Source organism: Nyctereutes procyonoides, unplaced genomic scaffold (assembly GCF_905146905.1).
Source record: "Nyctereutes procyonoides isolate TBG_1078 unplaced genomic scaffold, NYPRO_anot_genome, whole genome shotgun sequence".
In the NCBI taxonomy this organism is placed as follows: domain Eukaryota; kingdom Metazoa; phylum Chordata; class Mammalia; order Carnivora; family Canidae; genus Nyctereutes; species Nyctereutes procyonoides.
Window position 1 is genome coordinate 2,325,505 of NW_026575020.1, and position 22,863 is coordinate 2,348,367.

At 40.4% G+C, this 22,863-nt stretch overlaps 1 protein-coding gene across 8 annotated transcripts in view; it reads right to left on the reverse strand.

Moving 5' to 3' along the window:
• Positions 1–21,958, reverse strand: part of ATP6V0A1 (ATPase H+ transporting V0 subunit a1) — a 62,035-nt gene extending 40,077 nt beyond the window's left edge. For 2 of the 8 annotated variants that reach the window (XM_055329750.1, XM_055329693.1), the window contains exons 1-5: positions 21,851–21,958; positions 19,689–19,852; positions 4,713–4,791; positions 3,344–3,441; positions 2,686–2,814 (exon numbers count right to left, since the gene is read on the reverse strand). In XM_055329750.1, coding sequence (XP_055185725.1) covers positions 2,686–2,814; positions 3,344–3,441; positions 4,713–4,791; positions 19,689–19,805 — 423 coding nt within the window. In that variant the 5' untranslated portion in view covers positions 19,806–19,852; positions 21,851–21,958. Of the gene's footprint in view, positions 1–2,685; positions 2,815–3,343; positions 3,442–4,693; positions 4,792–19,688; positions 19,853–20,023; positions 20,171–21,602; positions 21,778–21,850 lie in introns of those variants that run through there. The other 6 variants (XM_055329721.1, XM_055329685.1, XM_055329730.1 and 3 more) reach the window with 4 other exon arrangements.
• Between the last annotated feature and the right edge of the window lie 905 nt (positions 21,959–22,863).

The following is a 22,863-nucleotide window of genomic DNA, read 5'->3' on the forward strand; positions in this document are numbered from 1 at the left end:
CGTATTTCAGGCCATTTGCAAACACTGTAAGTTCAGGCATGGAAGACAATCTCGTGAAAAAAAATATGTTTCCGAGATTTGAGGGTCCCAAGTTTCTTTATCCTTTGGGTTATTTAAAATGTGCACTCATGCACAGATGCACTTACTCTGTGAGGTCTTATCTTCTGTCATGGCAGTAACACCTGAGGCTGCTGTTTGGCAATAGGAGGACAAGGGCCATTGAAAGGGACCTGGCTGAGCCTATGGGCTAGTGGCAGGTGCTGGCAAGGCACTGACTCTGACTTGGAGAGGAAAGGCAGAGTAGCTTTTGCCAGAAGACTTCCTACACTATATAGTGAGGGTGCTAGGAACAAGAGAGATTTATGACTAAAGCAGCCAAAGAATCTCTCACAGCCAAGGCCTTGTGCTCAAAAGTATTTCAAGGTTTAACAAAAAAAAAAAAAAAAAAAAAAGTTTTGAGTGAGCAAAGGGGGAAACAATCCACTGTGGATTGGGTGTGTAGGTCATAAAGTCTTCCAGCCTGCCTTCCCAGCACAGGTGTTTCATGTTTAGATTTATTAATCACAAAGAAAATTCCTAAATCCAGAACTTACATTTTGAAAATTGTGATCATCTTTCCAAGTGATTTCTTGTATTTTGTTTTTAATAACATTAACAGTTAAAGGAACTATTGCCCATAAGGGAGTCCATTTGTCAGACTTTATTTAGAATTTCTCCCAGAATGAACTAGACAAGGAAGCTTATTCCATTCCTTAAACTCAGATTATGAAAGATATTTTCATACATTTCAGCAACATCCCAGCAATAAACTAAGACTATATCAAAAGGGGAAATAAGGGGGGAGGGCAAAAGAATTAAGCCTCAAATGATGCTCAAAGTACCTAAGCTTTGATTCTGAGGCCAGTTTAAATTGTATCTGTGGGCAGCAGTTTGCACACATTTTTGAGCATGTGGAGGCAGTGTGTTCTGGCATGTTTCCTAATGACTAAGTGATATATTCCATGAACACAGGGACCATGTCTTATGCATCCTGTGCCTCATGAAGAGTAGGTATTCATTAAATGCTCAGTGGATTAATGAATATAAATATAATAAAGTTTAGACTGTGAGCAAATGGAATTCCAGATTATTTGTTCATTAAAACCATATGCCAATAAATAAATAATAAATAAATAAATAAAGCCACCAAAAGTGGCCATGTCTATTGCAAAAGACCTGAAACACTTGGAAAGAGTTAATCACACTGTCCCACACCCTCTAAAGCAATGAGATATTGGGGCCTGGTGAAAAAAGTTCCTGTCAATCTCAAAATTCTCAGCTCAGTGAGCAAGCTGAATATTCATACCAAACCTCTCTTGATGCATAGCCCGATTCTGACTCTTGGGATGATCATGCAATTAAATTCACATGAGCTTTTCCCCTTTCCCTTGCCCCAACAGATTTTTTTAATTAGCATGCCTTCTCTAAGTCAGTCCTTAGTTACTGAGGAATGTAACATCTTTAGCTGACTTTCTCGAGCCTAGTGGTTCACAAACTAGTGTGCTTCAGAGTCACCTTGTGAAAACCGATTGGTGGACCCCACCCTCAGAGTTTCTGATTCCCTGAGTTTGGAGTGGGAAGTAGTAATGTGCATTCTGAGAAGTTTGCAGGTGAGGCTCATGCTGCTGGTTACAGAGCCCTTGCTCCAGTCTCGAGAGCTACAGAGAGTTTGGTCTTCTCTTAAAACACACATGTGAAAAGTAGAACTGAGAATATACTACAGGCTAACTAAAATGGGCCCTCTATTTTTAAAAAGCTTTGCCAACTGTTTTGTTGTTGTTGAGTGAAGGAAATAAAGAATTTTATGGAAGGCACACTGAATAGTGGCTGGACTAATAGCTGAAGTGCCTGATATTGCTAATCTGGTGGTAAAGACACCTTACTGTAAAAAAGGGTTACCGATATGTTAGGCCATCAATAAAGCAAGTCCAGGCTGAAAACTAAGACTTCCCTTCAAGTGTAATCAGGAGAAGGAAGCTTTCTGAAAGCCTTGCTCCCATGCCTTTCCGTGGGCTCACCTCAGCAAACTGTCATGTGCAGCCTACATTTTTAAGCCAGGAATTGACTTAAATTTTCCCCCTATAAAAGAGTGCAATTGAGTTTCTGTGAAAATCCAGGAATTTCAAAACAGGCATCCTACAAGTATTTCCATGTAACATAAAGAAAAACTCTTAAAAAATTAAAATGGAACATGTGCTATATGAATAGTTACAAATGTGCTCATGATTGATATGCAAACATAGAGAATAAAATAAAAATTAAAATCTGATGACAAAAAGTTTGGAGATTAAACCTTCGTTATACACATAGGATCGAATGTTTCTTATTGTTTTAACTTTTACCGTAAGCATTTACTTACCTTAAAATATAATGTAAAAATTCTGACTATGTATATACAACTACATTAGGGTTCCTTTCCACATTTTAGATGAAAAATTGCAGAAAATGCAAAAATATACAAAACTATGACTGGCTGGGTACTGCATGAAAAATGGAACATAATCTGACATTTCTTCAACTAAAATGGTGCAAAAATGGTATTGCTTTCAAACTAGCAAATTAAAATAATTTTTGGAATAACAACATGGCCCACTTGTGCAGGTGTAATATCAGCTGCTCAAATACTAAAAGAAATAATAGTCTGACCTCATCAAAAAACTGCTGAGTTTTGCGAAGTATAAATTTTAATTCAGTCAATTCCAGGAAATTTCTCTTCAGAGCTTCCTGATTTGTGTTGATTTCTTTCAGTTCATTTTCAATCTTCTCAAAATTGGCCTATGGGGGGAAAAAACCGAACTATTAACTTAAACTAAGTTCAATATGCTTGTTCTGAAAGATGAATTCATCCATCCCACAGAATTCTTGCAACAATGATGGTTCAAACATATTTTATATCTACTCAGCAAATATATGATTTTACCAGGGCAACTTTATGAAAATTTTTTGCTTAACCACATCTGTCTTTATTAGTTATAGGTTCTATTACACACCTTGGTTGAATTTCTCAGGGGATCTTTAGTGGGTAAAATATTAAAAGGTCTACTGGTTATTCATTTAGTGTATGAGATTAATAAGTTACTAGATATGTTAACATGAATCCAATAAGGTTTCAGTAAGGCAATATTTGGTGGCATGTGATACTGTTCAAGATAGTGCTCTATAAGAAATTTCCAAGAAACTTACAAGCAAGAGACAACATGGATAATGGCAGCAAGAATTCCTCTACTCTCCATCCACACAGGAAAATAATCTCTGCATTTAAGTAGAAAGAAACTTATCTGGCCCCCTCAGAAGAATTGTTTACCTCTAAGTCAATCATGTCCCGGGGGAAGGGCACCTCTGGGTTTTCACCAGTGTCCATAATTGGGATATTAGCTTTCCTTATCTCTTTCTCAACAAATCCTAAAATGACAAAATCAAAACATTCATGTATAAGCATAGTCTTTGAATGCCAATATTTGAAGAAAAAAAAATAAACTCCAAAACTTGGCTAAAAAGAACTCTGTTTTATAAAGATGTTTTCATATAAAAGCAGAACATGTAAATTCTTTTTCCTCCATGTTCGTCTTCTTCCACTGCATACTTTCTAAATCACAGATACCCCAAAGAGGATTATCATCCCACTACCATCTTCTTTCCCAATTCTCATCTTAAAACTGGAGCTCATCTGCTTCAGTTTTCCACCCTGTGTGACTATTACCCCAGAGTACGATAGTTCTGTTTGTAGATATTGTTGTAGAGCAGAGCTACAGAATACAATTCAATAAAATGTTTGACATTTAGCATCCCAGTGAGACAACTCCAGACCAAAAGGGTTTTGTCAAAGTTGAAATTAATCAGATCAGTTTTAACAAAACAAAAACCAAAAAGCATGACACAGAATAAGGCCCCAAAATACCAGAAAAGTGACAACTAGTGACTTTTTTAGGGCAGGGACCAAATTCACCAATCAGCTAACTGAAAGCTGGCATAGTATAGTAGCAAGATCATGGGTTTGGGAGCCAGAGAGAACAACCTGGATTCAAATACTGATTCCAGGGCAGCCCTGGTGGCTCAGCGGTTTAGCGCTGCCTTTGGCCTAGGGTGTGATCCTGGAGACCTGGGATCGAGACCCACGTCAGGCTCCCTGCATGGAGCCTGATTCTCCCTCTGCCTGTGTCTCTGCCTCTCTCTTTCTCTGTGTCTTTTATGAATAGATAAATAAAATCTTAAAAAAAAAAAATACTGATTCCAGCATAATGCTTATGTTCTTGGGCAAGTCACTTAATCTCTCTGATCTTTGGTTTCCTCATTTATTTATTTATAAAGTAATCTCTATACTCAACGGAGAGCTCGAACTCATGATCCCAATTAACAATTAACAATTGGTTAACTCCAAGATCAAGAGTCAGATGCTCTCCCAACTGAGCCAGCCAGGCACCCCAGCTTCCTTATTTATTAATTGAGGTAACATCCACCTGAAGGAATATTGTGAGGAATGAATAAAATAAAGTATATGAACACCCCAACACTCAATAGGATGTTAATAAATGTTTCTTCTCTCATAAAAAGGTCAAATTAAAATGTGGCTATGCTGACATCTCAAATGGATGGTGGGGCATCTGGATGGCCCCATCTAATTTAAGACAAATGGCTCATTATAGGAACATCATACAGGACCACAATGCACATACGAAGCTTTCGATCCATTTCTTCACATCTTCTAACTTCATTCACAAATTTCCGCTGGAAAACATTCACATCTGGATTTAACTGCAAAATGAGAACACAATACCAAATATTTAAATACTGAATCTATTTCCTGTTTCACAAGCAACACTCTGTAAAGTGAAAGCCTAATATTTAAAAAAAAAAAAAAAAAAAAAGAAAGCCTAATATTTTTCTGCCAGTGTATGATACAAGACTAATAAAAATGGCCTACTGACCTACAAAACCTGTTTCAGGGCCAATCACACCAACTGAAGATAAAAACCCCTCCCTCTCTGTAACACCATATTATTGGAATGGAAGCAAATTAGATAAAACACTATGGTACAAAATGGTCTTCTCAGACCAAAGTCTCAGGGAGCACTCCTCACCAAAAATTTGAGGAAAGGATGTAATAGAAGCTCTGCCAGGTATTCCTTCTCTTCCTCCCTGTTAGAAGAGACAGAAGGCAAACTTGTCTTACTCTTCTGTCTAAGGGTCTTTACTTCCAAGGGGGCAGGCTGGTTTATTCATTCATACATCACAAGTAATTTTCTTTTCTTTTTTTCTTAAAGATTTTTATTGGAACGACTGGATGGCTCAACGGTTGAGCATCTGCCTTTGGCTCAGGGCGTGATCCTGGGGTCCCAGGATCAAGTCCCACATTGGGCTCCCCCTCAGGGAGCCTGCTTCTCCCTCTGCCTATGTCTCTGCCTCCCTCAGTGTCTCTCATGAATAAATAAATAAACTCTTTAAAAAAAAGATTTTATTTATTCATGAGAGAGACACACACACACACACACACAGAGGCAAAGACATACGCAGAGGGAGAAGCAGGCTCCCTGTGGGGAGCCCGATGTGGGACTCCATCCCCGGACTCCAGGATCACGCCCCCAGCCAAAGAGAGACACTCAACTGTTAAGCCATCCAGGTGTCCCCACAAGTAATTTTCAAAGCAATGTGACAGATATTCTGGGAATTACAAACAAGACTAAAACAAGTTCCTACTTACAAAGAAGCCTGCAATCTAATGAAGAAAAAAGATGAACACAACCAATAAGATACCATGTGACAGATTTCATAGAAGTAACACAAATAAGGGGTGCCTGGGTGGCTCAGTTGGTTAACCATCTCTTGATTTTGGCTCAGATCATTATCTCACGGTAATGGGATTCAGCCCCATGTTGGGCTCTGTGCTTAGTGCAGAGTCTGCTTAAGATTCTCTCACCCCGGGATGCCTGGGTGGCTCAGCAGTTGAGCACCTGCCTTGGGCTCAGGTCATGATCCCAGGGTCCTGGGGTCGAGTCCCGCATCAGGCTCCTCATGGGGAGCCTGCTTCTCTTTCTGCCTATGTTTTTGCCTCTCTGTGTCTCTCATGAATAAATAAATAAAATATTAAAAAAAAAGATTCTCTCACCTCTCTCTTTGCCCCCTCACCATGCACACATACACACTCTCTCAAACAAATCAATAAAATTAAATTTAGAAAGGAGCTAAAAAGTAATACAAATAAAGAACTATAGCTACTCATTCAACATTTATGGAGCACCAAATATGTACCAGAGACTGTATTAGGCACTGGCCTAAATACAAAAGGGTATGTCTGAGCTTTGAGGAGCTATCAGACCCATGGGTGAGACAGACACAAATAAATACAATTTGTTGTGATAAATGCTATTTTAAAAAAGTAAATATTGTTGTCAGTTTCTTATGCAATTTAACATATACCTACCTACATCATGACTAAGCATACTAGGTATTTGTTTGAGAAATAGAAACATGTCTACAGAGACTTATACAAGAATGTTTACAGCAGCTTTATTCACAATAGCCCCAAACTGGCAATGTTCCAAATATCCAGCAACAGAACAGATAAAGACATTGTGGTGTATTCATACAATGTAATAAATACTACTCCGTAATATAAAAAGAATCAACAAGGGATCCCTGGGTGGGGCAGCGGTTTAGCGCCTGCCTTTGGCCCAGGACGTGATCCTGGAGACCCCGGATTGAATCCCACGTCGGGCTCCCGGTGCATGGAGCCTGCTTCTCCCTCTGCCTGTGTCTCTGCCTCTCTCTCTCTGTGTGTGACTATCATAAATAAATTTAAAAAAAAATAAAAAAATAAAGAATCAACGATAGATACACATAAAAATAAATACATCTCAACATGAGTTTAAATTAAATAAGTCAGACATAAGGTTTTGCAATGTATGATTCCATTCACATAAAGTTCAAAAACAGGCAAAACTAGATGATGGTAGAAACCAAAACAGTGGAGAATGACCAGAAGTAGGCACAAGATATCTTTCTGGGCTGATGGAAATATTCTATATCTTGCCTGGGGTGGTGGATGCAAAGGTATAAATATTTACCAAATCATCAAATTGTACTCTTAAGGTCTCTGCATTTCAGTGAATATAAATTTTACATCCATTAAAAAAAAAGTGGGAAGAAAAAAGGAAGGAAGAATGGAAGGAAGGAGAAAAAACAAATGGAAGAACAAAAGAAAGAAAGGAATGAACATATACAGGAGTAACTATGAGAAAAAATGAGCAAGTAGAAAAAATGTACAAAGGAAACACCTGAGCTAGACTCTGTGGGATGAGGCAAAGTTCACCAACCAAAAATAGGCAGAATGAAGCAAAAAAACCATGACAAGCGACTCAGAGACATAAATAAATCGCACAATCAGAAGGGGGAAAAATAGTTCCCTAGGCAGAATGGAATCAAATAATCTGATTTTTTAAAAACACTTTTTAAAGATTTACTTTTTCGAAGAATAATACTATGTATGAAGAATAAATTGTAAGAGGGAGTGACTAATGATGGAGAAACTAGTAAGCACATTATTGGTATTATTATATTAATTTAGAGAGAACTTAAGGCAAAAAGCATTATAAGTGATTATGAAAATCACTACAGTTTCCAGGAAAATACAACAATCCTAAACTTCCACGTCTCTAATAAAATGTTTGTTTCTTTCACCAAGAAGGCAGTATCTTGACCCTCTACTCGAAATTTCCACTTCAATAAACATGACAGTGAAGTGAAAGTAGCCACAAGACTCCTAATAACTTTACTGGTTTCATTATCTGGAGGCAAAGTTCAATTTCAGCCAGTTTCAGGTAAGGCGTTTCAAAATATTTGGGCAAGGCATCCTCAAAAATATTTCCAAAAGATATCAGCAGAACCACAAGGAGACACTGACAAATCTATGAAGGGGAAATTTTTAATTTTTTTAAACAATTTTTTTTAATTTTTATTTATTTATGATAGACATACAGAGAGAGAGAGAGAGGCAGAGACACAGGCAGAGGGAGAAGCAGGCTCCATGCACCGGGAGCCCGATGTGGGATTTGATCCCGGGTTTCTAGGATTGCGCCCCAGGCCAAAGGCAGGCGCCAAACCGCTGCGCCACCCAGGGATCCCGGAAATTTTTATTTTTTAAAAGATTTTATTTATTTGACAGAAAGAGAGTGCACAAGCACAGACTAGTAGGCAGAGTGGCTGGCAGAGGAAGAGAAGCAGGCTCCCTGCTGAGCAGAGAGACAAGGAGTGGGGAGGTGAGGTGAGGGGGCATGGTGTTCAATCCCAGGATCCTGGGATCATGAACTGAGCCAAAGGCAGAAGCTTAACTGACTAAACCACACAGGTGCCCCATGTAGTAGGAAATTTTAAATATACTTTTAAATTATTAATATATCAAGCCTACCAAATATAAGGACAGAGAATATGTGAACAACCTAATAAGCTTAATCTAATATACATATATAGACACATACACACAGAGGCAAAGCATCCAAGAGTTCTCTATTTATGAATTAATTATGAAAGCTGACTACAAAATAGGTCACATGGCAAATCTCATTAAAAAATGGGTACTATACAATGTTCTATGATAATGCAATTAAGTTAGAAATCAATATCAAGGGATCCCTGGGTGGCTCAGTGGTTTGGCGCCTGCCTTTGGCCCAGGGTGTGATCCTGGAGTCCTGGGATGGAGTCCCACACCGGGCTCCCTGCATGGAGCCTGCTTCTCCCTCTGCCTGTATCTCTGTCTCTCATGAATGAATAAATAAAATCTTAAAAAAAAAAGAGAAAGAAAGAAAGAAAGAAAGAAAGAAAGAAAGAAAGAAAGAGAAAGAAAGAAAGAAGAAAGAAGAGAAAGAAGAAGAAAGAAAGAAAGAAAGAAAGAAAGAAATCAGTATCAAGGGGTGCCTTGGTGCCTCAGTCAGTTAAGCATCCAACTCCTGGTTTGTTGGTTTGTTTGTTTGTTTGTTTTTTAAAGATTTATTTATTCATTCAGAGAGAGCGAGAGAGGCAGAGACACAGGCAGAGGGAGAAGCAGGTTCCATGCAGGAAGCCTGATGTGGGACTCGATCCCAGGTCTCCAGGATCACACCCCGGGGCTACAGGTGGCGCTAAACCGCTGCGCCACCAGGGCTGCCCTGTTTGTTTTTTAATTTTATTTATTTATTCATGAGAGACACACACACAGAGGTAGAGACTCAAATAAATATTTTTTAAAAATAAATCAATACAAAAAATACAACCTAGGGGTGCCTGGGTGGCCCAGTCTTGAGTGCCCAACTCTTGATTTTGGCTCAGGTTGTGATCTTGGGGTTGTGGGATCGAGCCCTGAGTTGGGCTCCATGTTCAGTGTGAAGTAGGCTTGGGATTCTCTCTCTCCCTCTGCCCCCACCCCTGCTCATATGTGCAAACCCTCTCACTCTCTTTCTCTGAAATAAATAAAATCTTAAAAAAAAAAAAAAAAAAAAAAAAACGAAACAAACTCTCCCTCTGCCCCTACTCCCCTGGCTCTGTGCATGCGTGCTATCTCTCTAAATAAATAAGTTAAAAAAAAAAAAAACACCTAAATGACATACTTCGAAATTCTAAAATAGTCCTAAATATCTCATGGTTCAAAAGAAGAAATCATAACAAAATTCTTAATGGTGCCTGGCTCAGTCAGTAAGCATCCAACTCTTGGTTTCAGCTCAACTCATGATCTCGAGGTTGCAAGATCAAGCTCGTGGGAGCTCAATGCGGAATCTGCTTCAGATTATTTTTCCCTCTCCCTTACCCTCTGCTCCTCACCCTGCTTGCGTTCTCTCTAAAATAAAATAAAATAAAATAAAATAAAATAAAATAAATCTTTTTTTTTAATTTTATTTTAAAGAGAATAGGGAGCCTTGGTGGCTCACTTGGTTAAGCCTCTACCTTTAGCTCAGGTCATGATCCCAGAGTTCTAGGACTGAGCCCAGCATTGGGCTCCCTGCTCAGTGGGAGTCTGATTCTCCCTCTCCCTCTGCCTCCAACCACTGCTCATGCCCCCCTTAAAAAAATAAAAAATCTTGAAAAAAAATAAAGAAATTCTTAAAATATTTAGAATGTAATGATAATGAAAATGTAAAGATCAGAGACTGTGCAACTCGGTCTTGAGGTTGTGAGTTCAAGCCCATGTTTGGCATGGAGCCTACTTAAAATAAAAATATTTTATTGTTTAGATTTTATTTGAGAGAGAGATAGACAGAACATGCATACAAGTAGGGGGAAAGGGAGAAGTGGATTCCCCACTGAGTAGGGAACCCAATGTGGGGCTTGATCCCAGGAGACTGGGATCATGACCTGAGCCAAAAGCACACGCTTAATTGACTGAGACACCTAGGCTCTCCTAAAAATTTATTTTTTAATGTCGAGATCAAACTCTGTGGGATGCAGCTAAAGTACTATTTAAGGGAAGCCTGGGTGGCTCAGCGGTTGGGCACCTGCCTTTGGCCCAGGGCGTGATCCTGGAGTACGAGGATTGAGTCCCACACTGGGCTCCCTGCGTGGAGCCTGCTTCTTCTGCCTATGTCTCTGCCGCGCGCTCTCTCTCTGTATTTCTCACGAATAAATAAATCAAAATCTTAAAAACTAATAATAATAATAAAATAAATCCTTCTTTAAAAAAAAATACAGTACTATTTAAAAGGAAATTTAGGAGCAGCCCGGGTGGCTCAGTGGTTTAGCACCACCTTCGGACCAGGGCGTGATCTTGGAGACCCAGGATCGAGTCCCATGTCGGGCTTCCTGCATGGAGCCTGCTTCTCCCTCTGCTTGTGTCTCTGCCTCTCTCTTTCTCTCTCTGTCTCTCATGAATAAATAAAATCTTTAAAAAAATAAAATAAAAGGAAATTTAGGGCCACCTGGATGGCACAGTCAGTTAAATATTCAACTATTGGTTTCAACTCAGGTTGTGTGATTGAGTCCTGCATTGGGCTCGAAGTACAGCATGGAGTCTGTTTAAAATTCTTTCTTGGGCAGCCCGGGTGGCTCAGCGGTTTAGCACCACCTTCAGCCCAGGGCGTGATCCTGGAGTCCTGGGATCAAATCCCACATCAGGCTCCCTGCGTGGAGCCTGCTTCTCCCTCCTCCTGTGTCTCTGCCTCTCTTTCTCTATGTCTATCTTAAATAAATAAATAAATCTTAAAAAAAATAATAAATACATAAATACATAAAATCTTTAAAAAAAAACCTCTTTCTCCCTGCCCTCTCTTAAATAAGTACATAAATCTTAAAAAAAGAAAAAGGAAATGTATAGCCTTAAATGTATGTACTAGAATAAACTAAAAACAAATGTGCCAAGTGTTCAAGAAGTAAGAACAATGTGACAGGAGGCAGAAAACAACAAAGAGCAGAAATGAATGAAAGTTCCAGAGAAGATCCACCAAACCAAAAGCTATTTTTGGTTTTGTTATATTTTTTATTTTTTTATATATTTTTAGATTTTTATTATTTTCTTAAAAGCTGGTTATTTGGGCAGCCCGGGTGGCTCAGCGGTTTAGCGCTGCCTTCAGCCCAGGGTGTGATCCTGGAGACCCAGGATCAAGTCCCATGTCAGGCTCCCTGCATGGAATGGAGCCTGCTTCTCCCTCTGCCTATGTCTCTGTCTGTCTCTCTCATTTAAAATCATTTTAAAATAAATAAATAAATAAATAAAATATATCCATCTAAAAATATCAGGTGCCTCACTGCCTCAGTCCGTGGAATATGTACTCTTGATCTCAGGGCTGTGAGTTCAAGCCCCACACTGGGGTTATTTTAAAAATAAGACTATCAAGCCTACAACATTAAAGATAGTTTCTACTAATCTTTCAAAGACTAGATAAGCCCAAATCTTTGAAAAATTGTTCCAAAGTGGAAAAATGAAGGAACACTCTTCAATTAGTAAGATTGGTCAGTATAAACTTGATACCAGATAATAATAGTTTCAGAAAGGACACTAAAAGCCAATATCAAAATTAATTAATTAATTAAATTAAAATAAAAATAAAAGCCAATATCACTTATTGATATAGCAGTTTCCCCTTATTCATGGTTTTAGTTACTGCAGTCAACGGTGGTCCAAAAGCAAGTGATCCTCCTTTGGTCAGAAAGTCAAAGTAGACTAATGCTATGTCACCAAGCCTACATCATCCACCTCACTTCTTCTCCTTACAAAGGCACTTTATCCTCTCATATCCTCCCAAGAAGTACAGTATAATATGATATTGAGAGATTGACCACATTCACATACTTTCATTAAAGTGTAAGACTATAATTGTTCTATGTTATTATTGTTTGTTAATCTCTTACTGTGCCTACTTTATAAATTAAACTTTATCATAGGTATGTATGTATAGCAAAATACAATATGCATATTTGGGTTTAGTACTATCTGTGGGTTCAAGCACCCACAGTGGTATGTATATACTTGGAATGTATCCTCCAGGGATAAAAAAAAAGGGACTACTATATAAGCGAAAAAAATCCTAATATAATATTAGGAAACCATCCTCCAAATTCTTTCAAAATGCAACTAATGACCAAGTTGGGTTACCCAGGCTTGCAAGGATGATTTTAGAATTAAAAAAAAAAATTTATACAAATGGCCAATAAGCATATGAAAAGATGCTCCACATAACTGGCCATTTGAAATGCAAATCAAAACCACTATGAGGGATGCCTGGGTGGCTCAGCAGTTGAACCTCTACCTTTGGCTCTGGGGCGATACCGGAGTCCTGGGATGGAGTCCCACATCAGGCTCCCCTCGGGAAGCCTGTTTTCCTCTGCCTATGTCTCTCTCTATTTCTCATGAATAAATAAATAAATATCTTTTTTTAAAATTTTTTATTTATTTATGATAGTCACAGAGAGAGAGAGAGAGAGAGAGGCAGAGACACAGGCAGAGGGAGAAGCAGGCTCCATGCACCGGGAGCCCGATGTGGGATTCGATCCCGGGTCTCCAGGATCGCGCCCTGGGCCAAAGGCAGGCGCTAAACCGCTGCGCCACTCAGGGATCCCATAAATAAATAATCTTAAAAAGAAAAACCAGGGCAGCCTGGGTGGCTCAGCGGTTTAGCGCCGCCTTCGGCCCAGGGCCTGATCCTGGAAACCGGGGATCGAGTCCCACGTCAGGCTCCTTGCATGGCGCCTGCTTCTCCCTCTGCCTGTGTCTCTGCTTCTCTCTCTTCTGTGTATTCTCAGAAATAAATAAAATCTTTAAAAAAAAAAAAAAGAAAAAAAACACTATGAGATACAACTTCATAGCCATTAGGACAGCTATAATAAAATCTTTAAATGGAAAATAGCCAGTATCGGTGAGGTGGAAAAAAATTGGAATCCTTGTATATTGCTGGTGTGTGGCTGCCGTGAAAAGTAGTCTTGGGCAGCACCGGTGGCCCAGTGGTATAGTGCTACCTTCAGCTCAGGGTGTGAGCCTGGAGACCTGGGATCGAGTCCTACATCAGGCTCCCTGCATGGAGCCTGCTTCTCCCTCTGCCTGGGTCCCTGTCTGCCTCTCTCTCACTCTCTCTCTCTGTCATGAATAAATAAATAAAATCTTAAAAAAAGAAAAAGTAGCCTGGAGGTTCCTCAAAAAATTAAACACAGAATTACCATATGACCCAGCAATTCCACCCTTAGGTATAAGCACTCAAACAAATACTTGTACACAAATGCTTAGAGCAGCATTACTAACAAGAGTCAAAAAGTAGAAACAACTCAAATATGCTTATCAACTGATGAATGAATAAACAAATGGCAGTATATACATACCACAGAATATCACTCAGCCATAAAAAGGAATGAAGTCTTAATACAAGCTACAACGTTGATGAACCCTGAAAACAATATACTAGGCCAAAGAATCAAGACACAAAAGGCAACATATTGTATGATTCCAATCATGTTTAATGTCCAAAATAGGGAAATCCGTAGAGATAGAGATTAAGTAGTTGGTCAGGGTGGTGGAGGGAGTCATGAGGAGTGACTGCTAATGAGTACAAGGCTTCTTTTGAGGATAATGAAATGTTTTGGAATTAATGGTGACAGCTGCATACCTGTGAATACACTAAAAAACCAATGAATTGTACACTGTAAAATGGTGACTTTTTTTTGGCCTATCTCAATTTAAAAGAACATAGGCAGGGATGCCTGGGTGGCTCAGTGGTTGAGCATCTGCCTTTGGCTCAGGTCATGATCCCAGAGTCCTGGGACTGAGTCCCACATCAGGCTCCCCACAGGGAGCATGCTTCTCCTACTGACTGTGTCTCTGCCCCTCTCTCTGTGCCTCTTAAATAATGAATAAAATCTTAAAATAAAATAAAAAAACATAAGCAGAGGAGTCAGACAGTCTGGGGGTACAGATCTGTGTGTCCTGGATAGCTATTTTCATCTATGTCATAGGTTCCTAGTCTGGAAAATGAGAATGATAAATTCCACTATTTAAAAGTAGGTTCTAGGGATCCCTGGGTGGCGCAGCGGTTTAGCGCCTGCCTTTGGCCCAGGGCGCGATCCTGGAGACCCGGGATTGAATCCCACGTCGGGCTCCCGGTGCATGGAGCATGGAGCCTGCTTCTCCCTCTGCTTGTGTCTCTGCCTCTCTCTCTCTATCTGTGTGACTGTCATAAATAAATAAAAAAAAATAAAAAAATAAAAAAAAAAGAATTTTCCAAGAATTTAAGAGTAAATGTTCTATTTACATTGTGAAATATTGGGGCACCTGGCTGGCTCAGTCGCAAGAGCACGCATCTCTTGATCTTGGGGTCATTGAGTTCAAGCCCCCACTGGGTGTAGAGATTACTTAAATAAACTTAAAATTAATAAAAATTAATTTGTGAATTAAAAAAGATTCTCCTTAAAGTCAGGAGCATAGACAAGAATGCTATGTAACAGATAATACCCTACTTCCTTATTAACAAATCTCAATTTTGTTCAAGGCAGTTACTGCTCAGTTGAAAAACCACTTTTCCCAGACTCCCTTGCAGCTAGACTATGTCATAATTCTGGTTAACACAGGGGATCCCTGGGTGACTCATCAGTTTGGCACCTGCCTTCGGCCCAGGGCGTGATCCTGGAGTCCCAGGATTGAGTCCCACATGGGGGTCCCTGCATGGAGCCTTCTTCTTCCTCTGCCTGTGTGTGTCTCTGCCTCTCTTTCTGTGTCTCTCATGAATAAATAAATAAAATCTTTATTTATTATTATTATTTTTTAAGATTTTATTTATTTATTTATTTATAGAGACACAGAGAGAGAATGAGAGGCAGAGACACAGGCAGAGGGAGAAGCAGGCTCCATGCAGAGAGCCTGACATGGGACTTGATCCAGGGTCTCCAGAATCACGCCCCAGGCTGCATGCGGCGCCAAACCGCTGCGCCACCGGGGCTGCCCTAAAATCTTTAAAAAAAAAAAAACAAAACAAAAAAACCAACTGGTTAACATAAATTAGGAAAGTCTCCTGAGTATTTCTGAGGCTTTTTTTTGTTTGTTTTTTTCTCCTGATAAAACCACTTCTCCATCTTCCCTCCACTTTCTTCCTCTTGCCTAGAATATGGATGTAACACCTGGAACTGTGGTGGTCATCCACAAGTACAAAAGCCAAATGCTCAAAGGCAAAAAAGAGATACAGAATGATCTTACTAGAACACTGATGATAACGTGAAGCTCAGCTTCATGTTCCATGAGAAAAGTACACCCCTATCACTTGGGTTTTCAGTTACATACAGCTGAACACAATCCCAACCAGTATTAGTTTGCTGTTACTCTTCTTCAACACGTTAGTAAAGGTCCTTATGTTTATGAAAAAATAAAATAAATAAAATAAAACAAAGAATAAGGATTTGAAAGGAGAAAATAGTTTACTCTCCAATGGTACAATAAAAAAGATTTTATCAAATATAGCAAAATGTTAACTGATGAATCCACACCAGAGTATTCAGCCTTGAAATTTTCAAAATAAAATTAAGGGCAAAAAATACCAACAAGCAAAAAAGAACAATAACTTTTACATGACAACATATACCATAAACAAAGGAAAAAGACAAGCCAAATTGTCAGTAAAGGATTAGAAAAAGATTAGCTTCCAGTAGATAAGAAGAACTTTTACATATTCTACAAGTCAATAAGCCAGACAAGCAATCCAATGAAAAACAAGCAGATGATATGGACAACACATTCATAGGAAATGAAACCCCTTATGTCCAATAAACAGATAAAAAGAGGGACGCCTGGGTGGCTCAGGGGTTTAGCACCTGCCTTCAGCCCAGGGCGTGATCCTAGAGTCCCAGGATCGAGTCCCCCATCGGACTCCCTGCATGGAGCCTGCTTCTCCCTCTGCCTATGTTTCTGCCTCTCTGTGTCTCTCGTGAATAAATAAATAAAATCTTAAAAAAAAAAAAAAAACAGATAAAAGATACCCAGTGTACTAACCAAGAAAATGCAAATTAAAACAAAAAATATAGCATCTCACCCCCATCATATTGGCAAATTTCTTTAAGCTATATTGACACAGTTATATAAAACAACAGGAACTTTCAACCAACAATCGTTAATTTGAACAGGTATGACACTGTCAAGTAGGCTTTAACACACGTCACAGTTAAAGAGGCCCACCATACTCAGCAATGCCCTACTTATAATCGTTGACACAGCAGCAAGTCTTTGAGATCAATAGTCTACACAGTAACACTAGAACATCATTTGCTGTTTTCATCCTCTCTCTCTCATGAGTGTTCAGTGAAGTTTACCAGAGGCTCATGGTATACATTGCAGCCAGATGACTACAGAAGCAGATAAGAGAATCCAGCTATCTTTTATTAATTCAGACATTAAAAAGATTTTCAAAAATGTAAACGCAATGCCATTCCTCTATTTTTGTTTTGTTTCAGAAAATATAGTTATTTTTCATAAAAAGGTTATTTATGTGGGACACATGGGTGGCTCAGCAATTGAGCATCTGCCTTTGACTCAGGGTGTGATCCCAGAGGGATTGAGTTCTGCATCAGGCTTCCTAAATGGAGCCTGCTTCTCCCTCTGCCTGTGTCTCTGCCTCTGTGTGTGTCTCTCATGAATAAATAAATAACATCTTAAAAAAAAAAAGGTTATTTATGATATAACACATACCAGGTTTATTTTTGTGATTTTTAAGTAAATAAGCATTTTAAGCATATCTCAGTTTTAATTTCCAATACAATAAATATTGATAGCTATAACTCACATAAAAACTCTTTGGGGTCCTCAATCATGTTTTTGGAGTGTAAAGACCAAAACATTTAGACCAAAACGTTTGAGAACCACTGTTCTGGAGAAACTATCCCGTATGTATACCAAGAGACATACAAGAATCTTGCTTGCAACACTGTAATAACAAAGAACTGTTCATCATAAGGAAAACAGGATAGACTGTGTATATAATAACTATATAGCCATTTAAAGAAATGAACTAGTGCTACCTGTACCCCATGGTCAAATCTCACAAATAATGAATTTAAAAAGCACAGTGTTGGACAGCCCGGGTGGCTCAGCGGTTTAGTGCCGCCTTCAGCCCTGGGCGTGATCCTGGAGACCCGGGATCCAGTCCCACATCAGGCTCCCTGCCATGTGCCTGCTTCTTCCTCTGCCTGTGTCTGTGTGTGTGTGTGTGTGTGTGTGTGTGTGTCTCATGAATAAATAAATTCTAAAAAATAAATAAATAAAATAAAAAACAAAAAGCACTGTTGAAGGATATATACAATATGCCATGTATATAGTTTTAAAACATGCAAAATCAGGGGCACCTGGGTGGCTCAGTGGTTGAGCGTCGGCCTTTGGCTCAGGCTGTGATCCCGTGGTCCTGGGATCAAGTCCTGAATCAGACTCCCCGCAGGGAGTCTGTGTATATGTTTCTGCCTCTCTGTATCTCTTATTAATAAATAAATAAATAATCTTTTAAAAATTTTTAAAAAATAAATAAAACATGCAAAATTATACTAGTATATATGACTACTTAGTGATATATACATACACAGAAAATTTTTTTAAAAAACCACATGGGAGAAAAAAAAAAAAAACACCTGGGAGGGGCACTTCGGTGGCTCATTGGCTAAGGGTCTGTCTCCGGCTCAGGTTATGACCCCAGAGTCTTGGGATGGAGTCCCACATCAGGCTCCCTGCTCAGCAGGGAATCTGCTTCTCCCTTTCCCTCTGCCCCTCCCCCACTGCTTGTGCGCTCTCTCTCTCTCTCCTTCGCTCTCACTCTCCCAAATAAATAAAATTTTTAAAAACAAAAACAAAAATATATGGAATGATAAAGGCAAAAACTGGGCTCATGGTTTGCTTAGTCAATAGAGCATGCAACTCTTGGTCTCTGGCTCATGAGTTCATGCTGGGCATGGAGCTTACATTAGAAAAAAAAAAAAGCAAAAATCAATGCAGAGGTTACCTCTAGGGAGGTGGGGAGAGAAATAGCATGGAGGAAGGATACACAGAAGCCTTCAATTGTATGTGGAATGTTAGTAGAACCACGGGTATTCATTATATTATTCCCTATAATTTTCCCTATGATTGCAATACATCGTAAGTAAAGGTGAAGAATGCTGAATAGACACAGTGGGTGTTAGGAGGGGGAAGATACCATAGACCAAATGAAGGATTGCAAATTAAGGGTGACTTAGGTTTGATTTAGGTCTCAAGTCTAGAAAACTGGAAGAGTATCGATGCATTAGCTCAAATTTAGGAAATCAGAATGAAGAAATAGTTTAGGAAAAGGTTAAGTGGTAGGATTTAGACATGCTACCAGGAGAAGCAGAGATGATAGAATTCTTAGAGAGCTGTAAATTTAGAGATGACATTTGGGAGCTGTTAGGGCCAGAGATACAGATTTGGGACTCACTAAATAAAAGTGGAAGATTTGAGAATAGAAGAGATCATCAAAAAAAGGTGAATAAGGAAGATGAGGATATGGAGAAACTCATCCAGAGAGAGCAGAGAGAGCTTGGGAAACAGACACAGAGGGCCACAGTGGAGAAGATAAAAGAGAGGCTAGGGAAAGACAGCAGTGAGACCCCACAAGGTGAGAGAAGGAATCAGTCAGGAAGAACATTAGAAAACAGAAGGTATAAAAAGGTTCAAAGAGAATTAGAAATGTACTACGTCACCAGATTATAATTTCAGCATGCCAATTTCAGGAAGCCAATATTGATGAATTCCACCCCTTTCTGACCACTCCTCATTCATTCCAACAGAAGTTGATTCAGTATCTTAGTATATGCTTACTTATACATCTGTAACGGGACACATCAAATTTTGTAATAAATATTTCCTACTGTATGGAAGAGCTATGACATTTTTAAAAAATAACTTGCTATGGTATTAAAGAGGCCAAAAGCAAAGTGTAAGCCTTGAACAGGTTAGAGTGGTGTCCTCTACTTGCATCTCAAGCAATCACCTTGAGACTGCTTAGGATTATTCTCAAAGGGGGAGTTAGTAAAATCATGGAAAGATTGGCACAAAACATTCTTACCTCTAGAGAGACAATTCAAAATGCACACTCTACCAATATTAAGCCAGTGCTATAATGTTATTTTTGCAAATAAAAAGCAAAACATTCATCACAAGGCAACTGCCCCTGAGAAGAAAAACAGTTCAGCGGTATTCAAGAAGCAGCCCCACAACTACTTACATCACGAAACTGAACCTTTCCCAGTTCCCCTAATTCACTGACGCAACAATAAGCAGCTTCTGACTGTAGAAAAAGCTGGGCCAGTGTCATCTCCTCACTCCGGAAAAGCTCCCCCATGGTGGCGGGAAGTACCAGTCAACAGAGTACCTGGATTTCTCTCCAACCTAAGGCAAAAAAGAAAACTGCATTACAGGGCTAAGAGCAAACACAACAGTAAGGCTCTTTTGTTTTGCATTTCATGTCTACCACCTTATGCAGACAGATCTTTAACATCCTGCTTAGAAGGACTGAGAGGAGAAATTGCAAAAATTGCAAAATCCTCTCCCACAGAGTACCTGATGAAAAGTCACTTCCTTCACAGTCAACATCAGGATTAAATGACAACATTTTAAGGCGTCTCAATACAGAAGAATGTATCCACGTTCAAAAACAGGAACTGGGATTCCCAAACAGCTCTTTAAATGCCCTGGACAGGGTATTATGATCCGGTGACGTCCACACCGCACCTTTTTTTGGCTTGTGTTAGGAAACAAACAGAAGAAACCTACATTACCCTTTCATAAAGGATGTCTCTGTTGAGACTAGTTTTTTAACCTCTACTGCCCATTCTAACTGCTGGAGTCCCAGCACTATCCTAGAGCTATGGCTACTTTAAAGGGCTTAACCTTCTAACTCCTCAGAAAACACCATTTTCTCCCAAAGGAATCTAAACACATCAGCATTATCTCAGGAAGGGAGGTGGGGGGCAGGGGCACCTGGCTAGTTCAGTTAGCACAGCATGTGACTCTTGATCTCAGGGTCATGAGTTCAAGCCCCACCTTGGGTGTGGAGCCTACTATTTAAAAAAAAAAAAAACAAAAAAAAGCCTGCAAATTAAGTTCAATTTCAAGTCCAGCATGACAGGAATACATTGATAATGACAAAGCAGTTTTATCAAACCACAAAGAACAAGCTTGCCACCCCCGTAGCTTTCTATTTTTTTATCCCCATCTTCAAGATTAATTACATTCTTCCATCTGTTAAAGCTTCTCATGCATGAGCCAATAAAGGTTTCCTTTTAGGGCTGTCTTACCCTTGGCCAGTATGAAAGACAATGGCGCTATCAGTGGTCCTGAAACTGCAATTATTTATTCTCAATCAGCTATTGCGAGGCACAGGCTGTACCCTATCTAAACTCAGCAAACCGTACAGTATTTTTAGTATCATGAGGGCAACCATAATGATACGTGAAACTGGCATCAAAGAAGAGTTACTGCTCTGCAAGGCGGGAAGACATTTTGAGAAATCTGAATGACAATACCTTTGGGCATTTGATGTTCAAGGCAGCAAAACAACACACTCAGACATAAGCAACAATTTCTCGAGAGATTATGTAGCCTGCCTTTAAAATGGTCTATACCTGAATCACCCAAAACAGCTGTTACCAACCCTCCCACATCCTCCCCAAAACAAGGAGGGATTCCACAACCTCTGAAACAGGTAAAATTATGCCTGATCAGCAGAGTTCAGGGGCTGCCAATAATGACAGCCTCAGAGTTGCCTCCCTCCTTCTGGTCTTTAATGATTACAAGTCTCCCTAGAACATCTCACTCCCGCTGGAGCCAAAGAGAAAACTAAACAGACCAAAGCGATTCGGGGGTGAGGATGTCACAAAACAAAATACGAAGAAACAGTAATTCATTCCGCACAAGGTAAGTATAAAGAAAGCGGCGGGCGCCCAGCCTCACGATTGTTATCCAGTCCTCGCCTCCTACGAGGTATTCAAATTCACCTGCTTCATTTCCTGTCTACCCAGTGAGAAAGCAGGAATTCCCTTGAGCCCAGGCACACCTACCTTCAGAAGTGATTAAAGGTGGGGGAGGGACCATTGAATTGGAAGCCCCTTTAAGAAGCCCCCCCAATCCTTCTGCCTACCCAGTAACCTTCTGTTCCTCCGCCTCCGCCTTAAGTGGGGGAAGGGTTCAGGGCCTCCAAAGAGGAATGAACCTCCGATTCCTCTGCCCTCAGGCGGGGTGCCCGAAGAGGGGTGAACCCCTCATTTCCTCTCAGAGACCTAAGGTCCCTGCTTAATTCCTTTTGACAAGCGAGGAGACTGTTAGGAGGATTTCCCGTGCCCTTCCGAGGCCGCTCGCTGCCGCGCTGTACCTACATCCCCCGCTCACCTTCAGCCGGGGGCCGGGCCGCAGCCAAAGCAGCCGCCCCAGACCAAGCCCGCAGCTTCAGCGGCTCGGGACAGCGGCGCTCGACGCGCGTGCGTCCGCAAAGCCCTGCCCCCGCGCAGCCGCCGGCCCCGCCCCCACGATGACCTCATTGCAGTCAGCCAATGGGGAGAGGCCTGGGTCGGCTGCCGCAGTGCAGAGTCGCGGGGGCGCAGGCAAGACCCTGAGTGCTGACGCCATCTTGTTCCTGCGGCTGTGACTGCGGGCCCCGCGGGTCTGGGCTGCCTGTGGGGCTGCTGGTGCGGCTGCTCTGCGGCCTCCGCCGCTGCGCCCTTCAGAATCCTTTCTCCCTAACACTTAGCCCTCGAGGCTAGGCTGCCTGCTTGCTTTCTTTTCAAATGCAACAACAACAACAAAAAAAACTCACAACTTTTCTTGAGGAAAGGAACATGAAGGAAGGGGAGACATGAAATGACCGGAGAGCTGGAGGGCAGCTTATGAAAAGCGCTTAGTGTCCAGTCTCCTCTGCGTTACAAACACGCACCCTTTTTCGTTATTTTACAGAAGAGAACATTGAAGCCCCTGAGTGAGCAGCGAACGCCTTGCTAAGATCCATAGTAGAGCCTTGAACAGTGGCTCGGTCACTTAAGTATGGAGAAGCCCTTTATAGGAAAAGGTACTTGGTTCAGTCCCTCTAGCAAGGAATCAGGGTCTAGCTTTCTCCAGTTAGTGGGAAAATACCCATAAGGCCGTATGTTGTGACAGTACATTTTTTATCTTGTTCGGTGGATTCCTGCAGGCCCGTTTGACCACTTAAGGGTTTTCTGTTCCTCAAAACCTTTGAAAGAATAAGTTTGTTAAAATGCAAAAGTGATGCTGATGTAGGAAAATGCAGAAGTGATGTTGATGTGGGAAGCAAAGGCAAAAGAAAAATTAAATTTCCGTAACTACCTAAAGCCCAGGGACAATTTCAAGGGACAAGTCCTTGAAACAGGCAGAGTGACATTCCTCTAGGG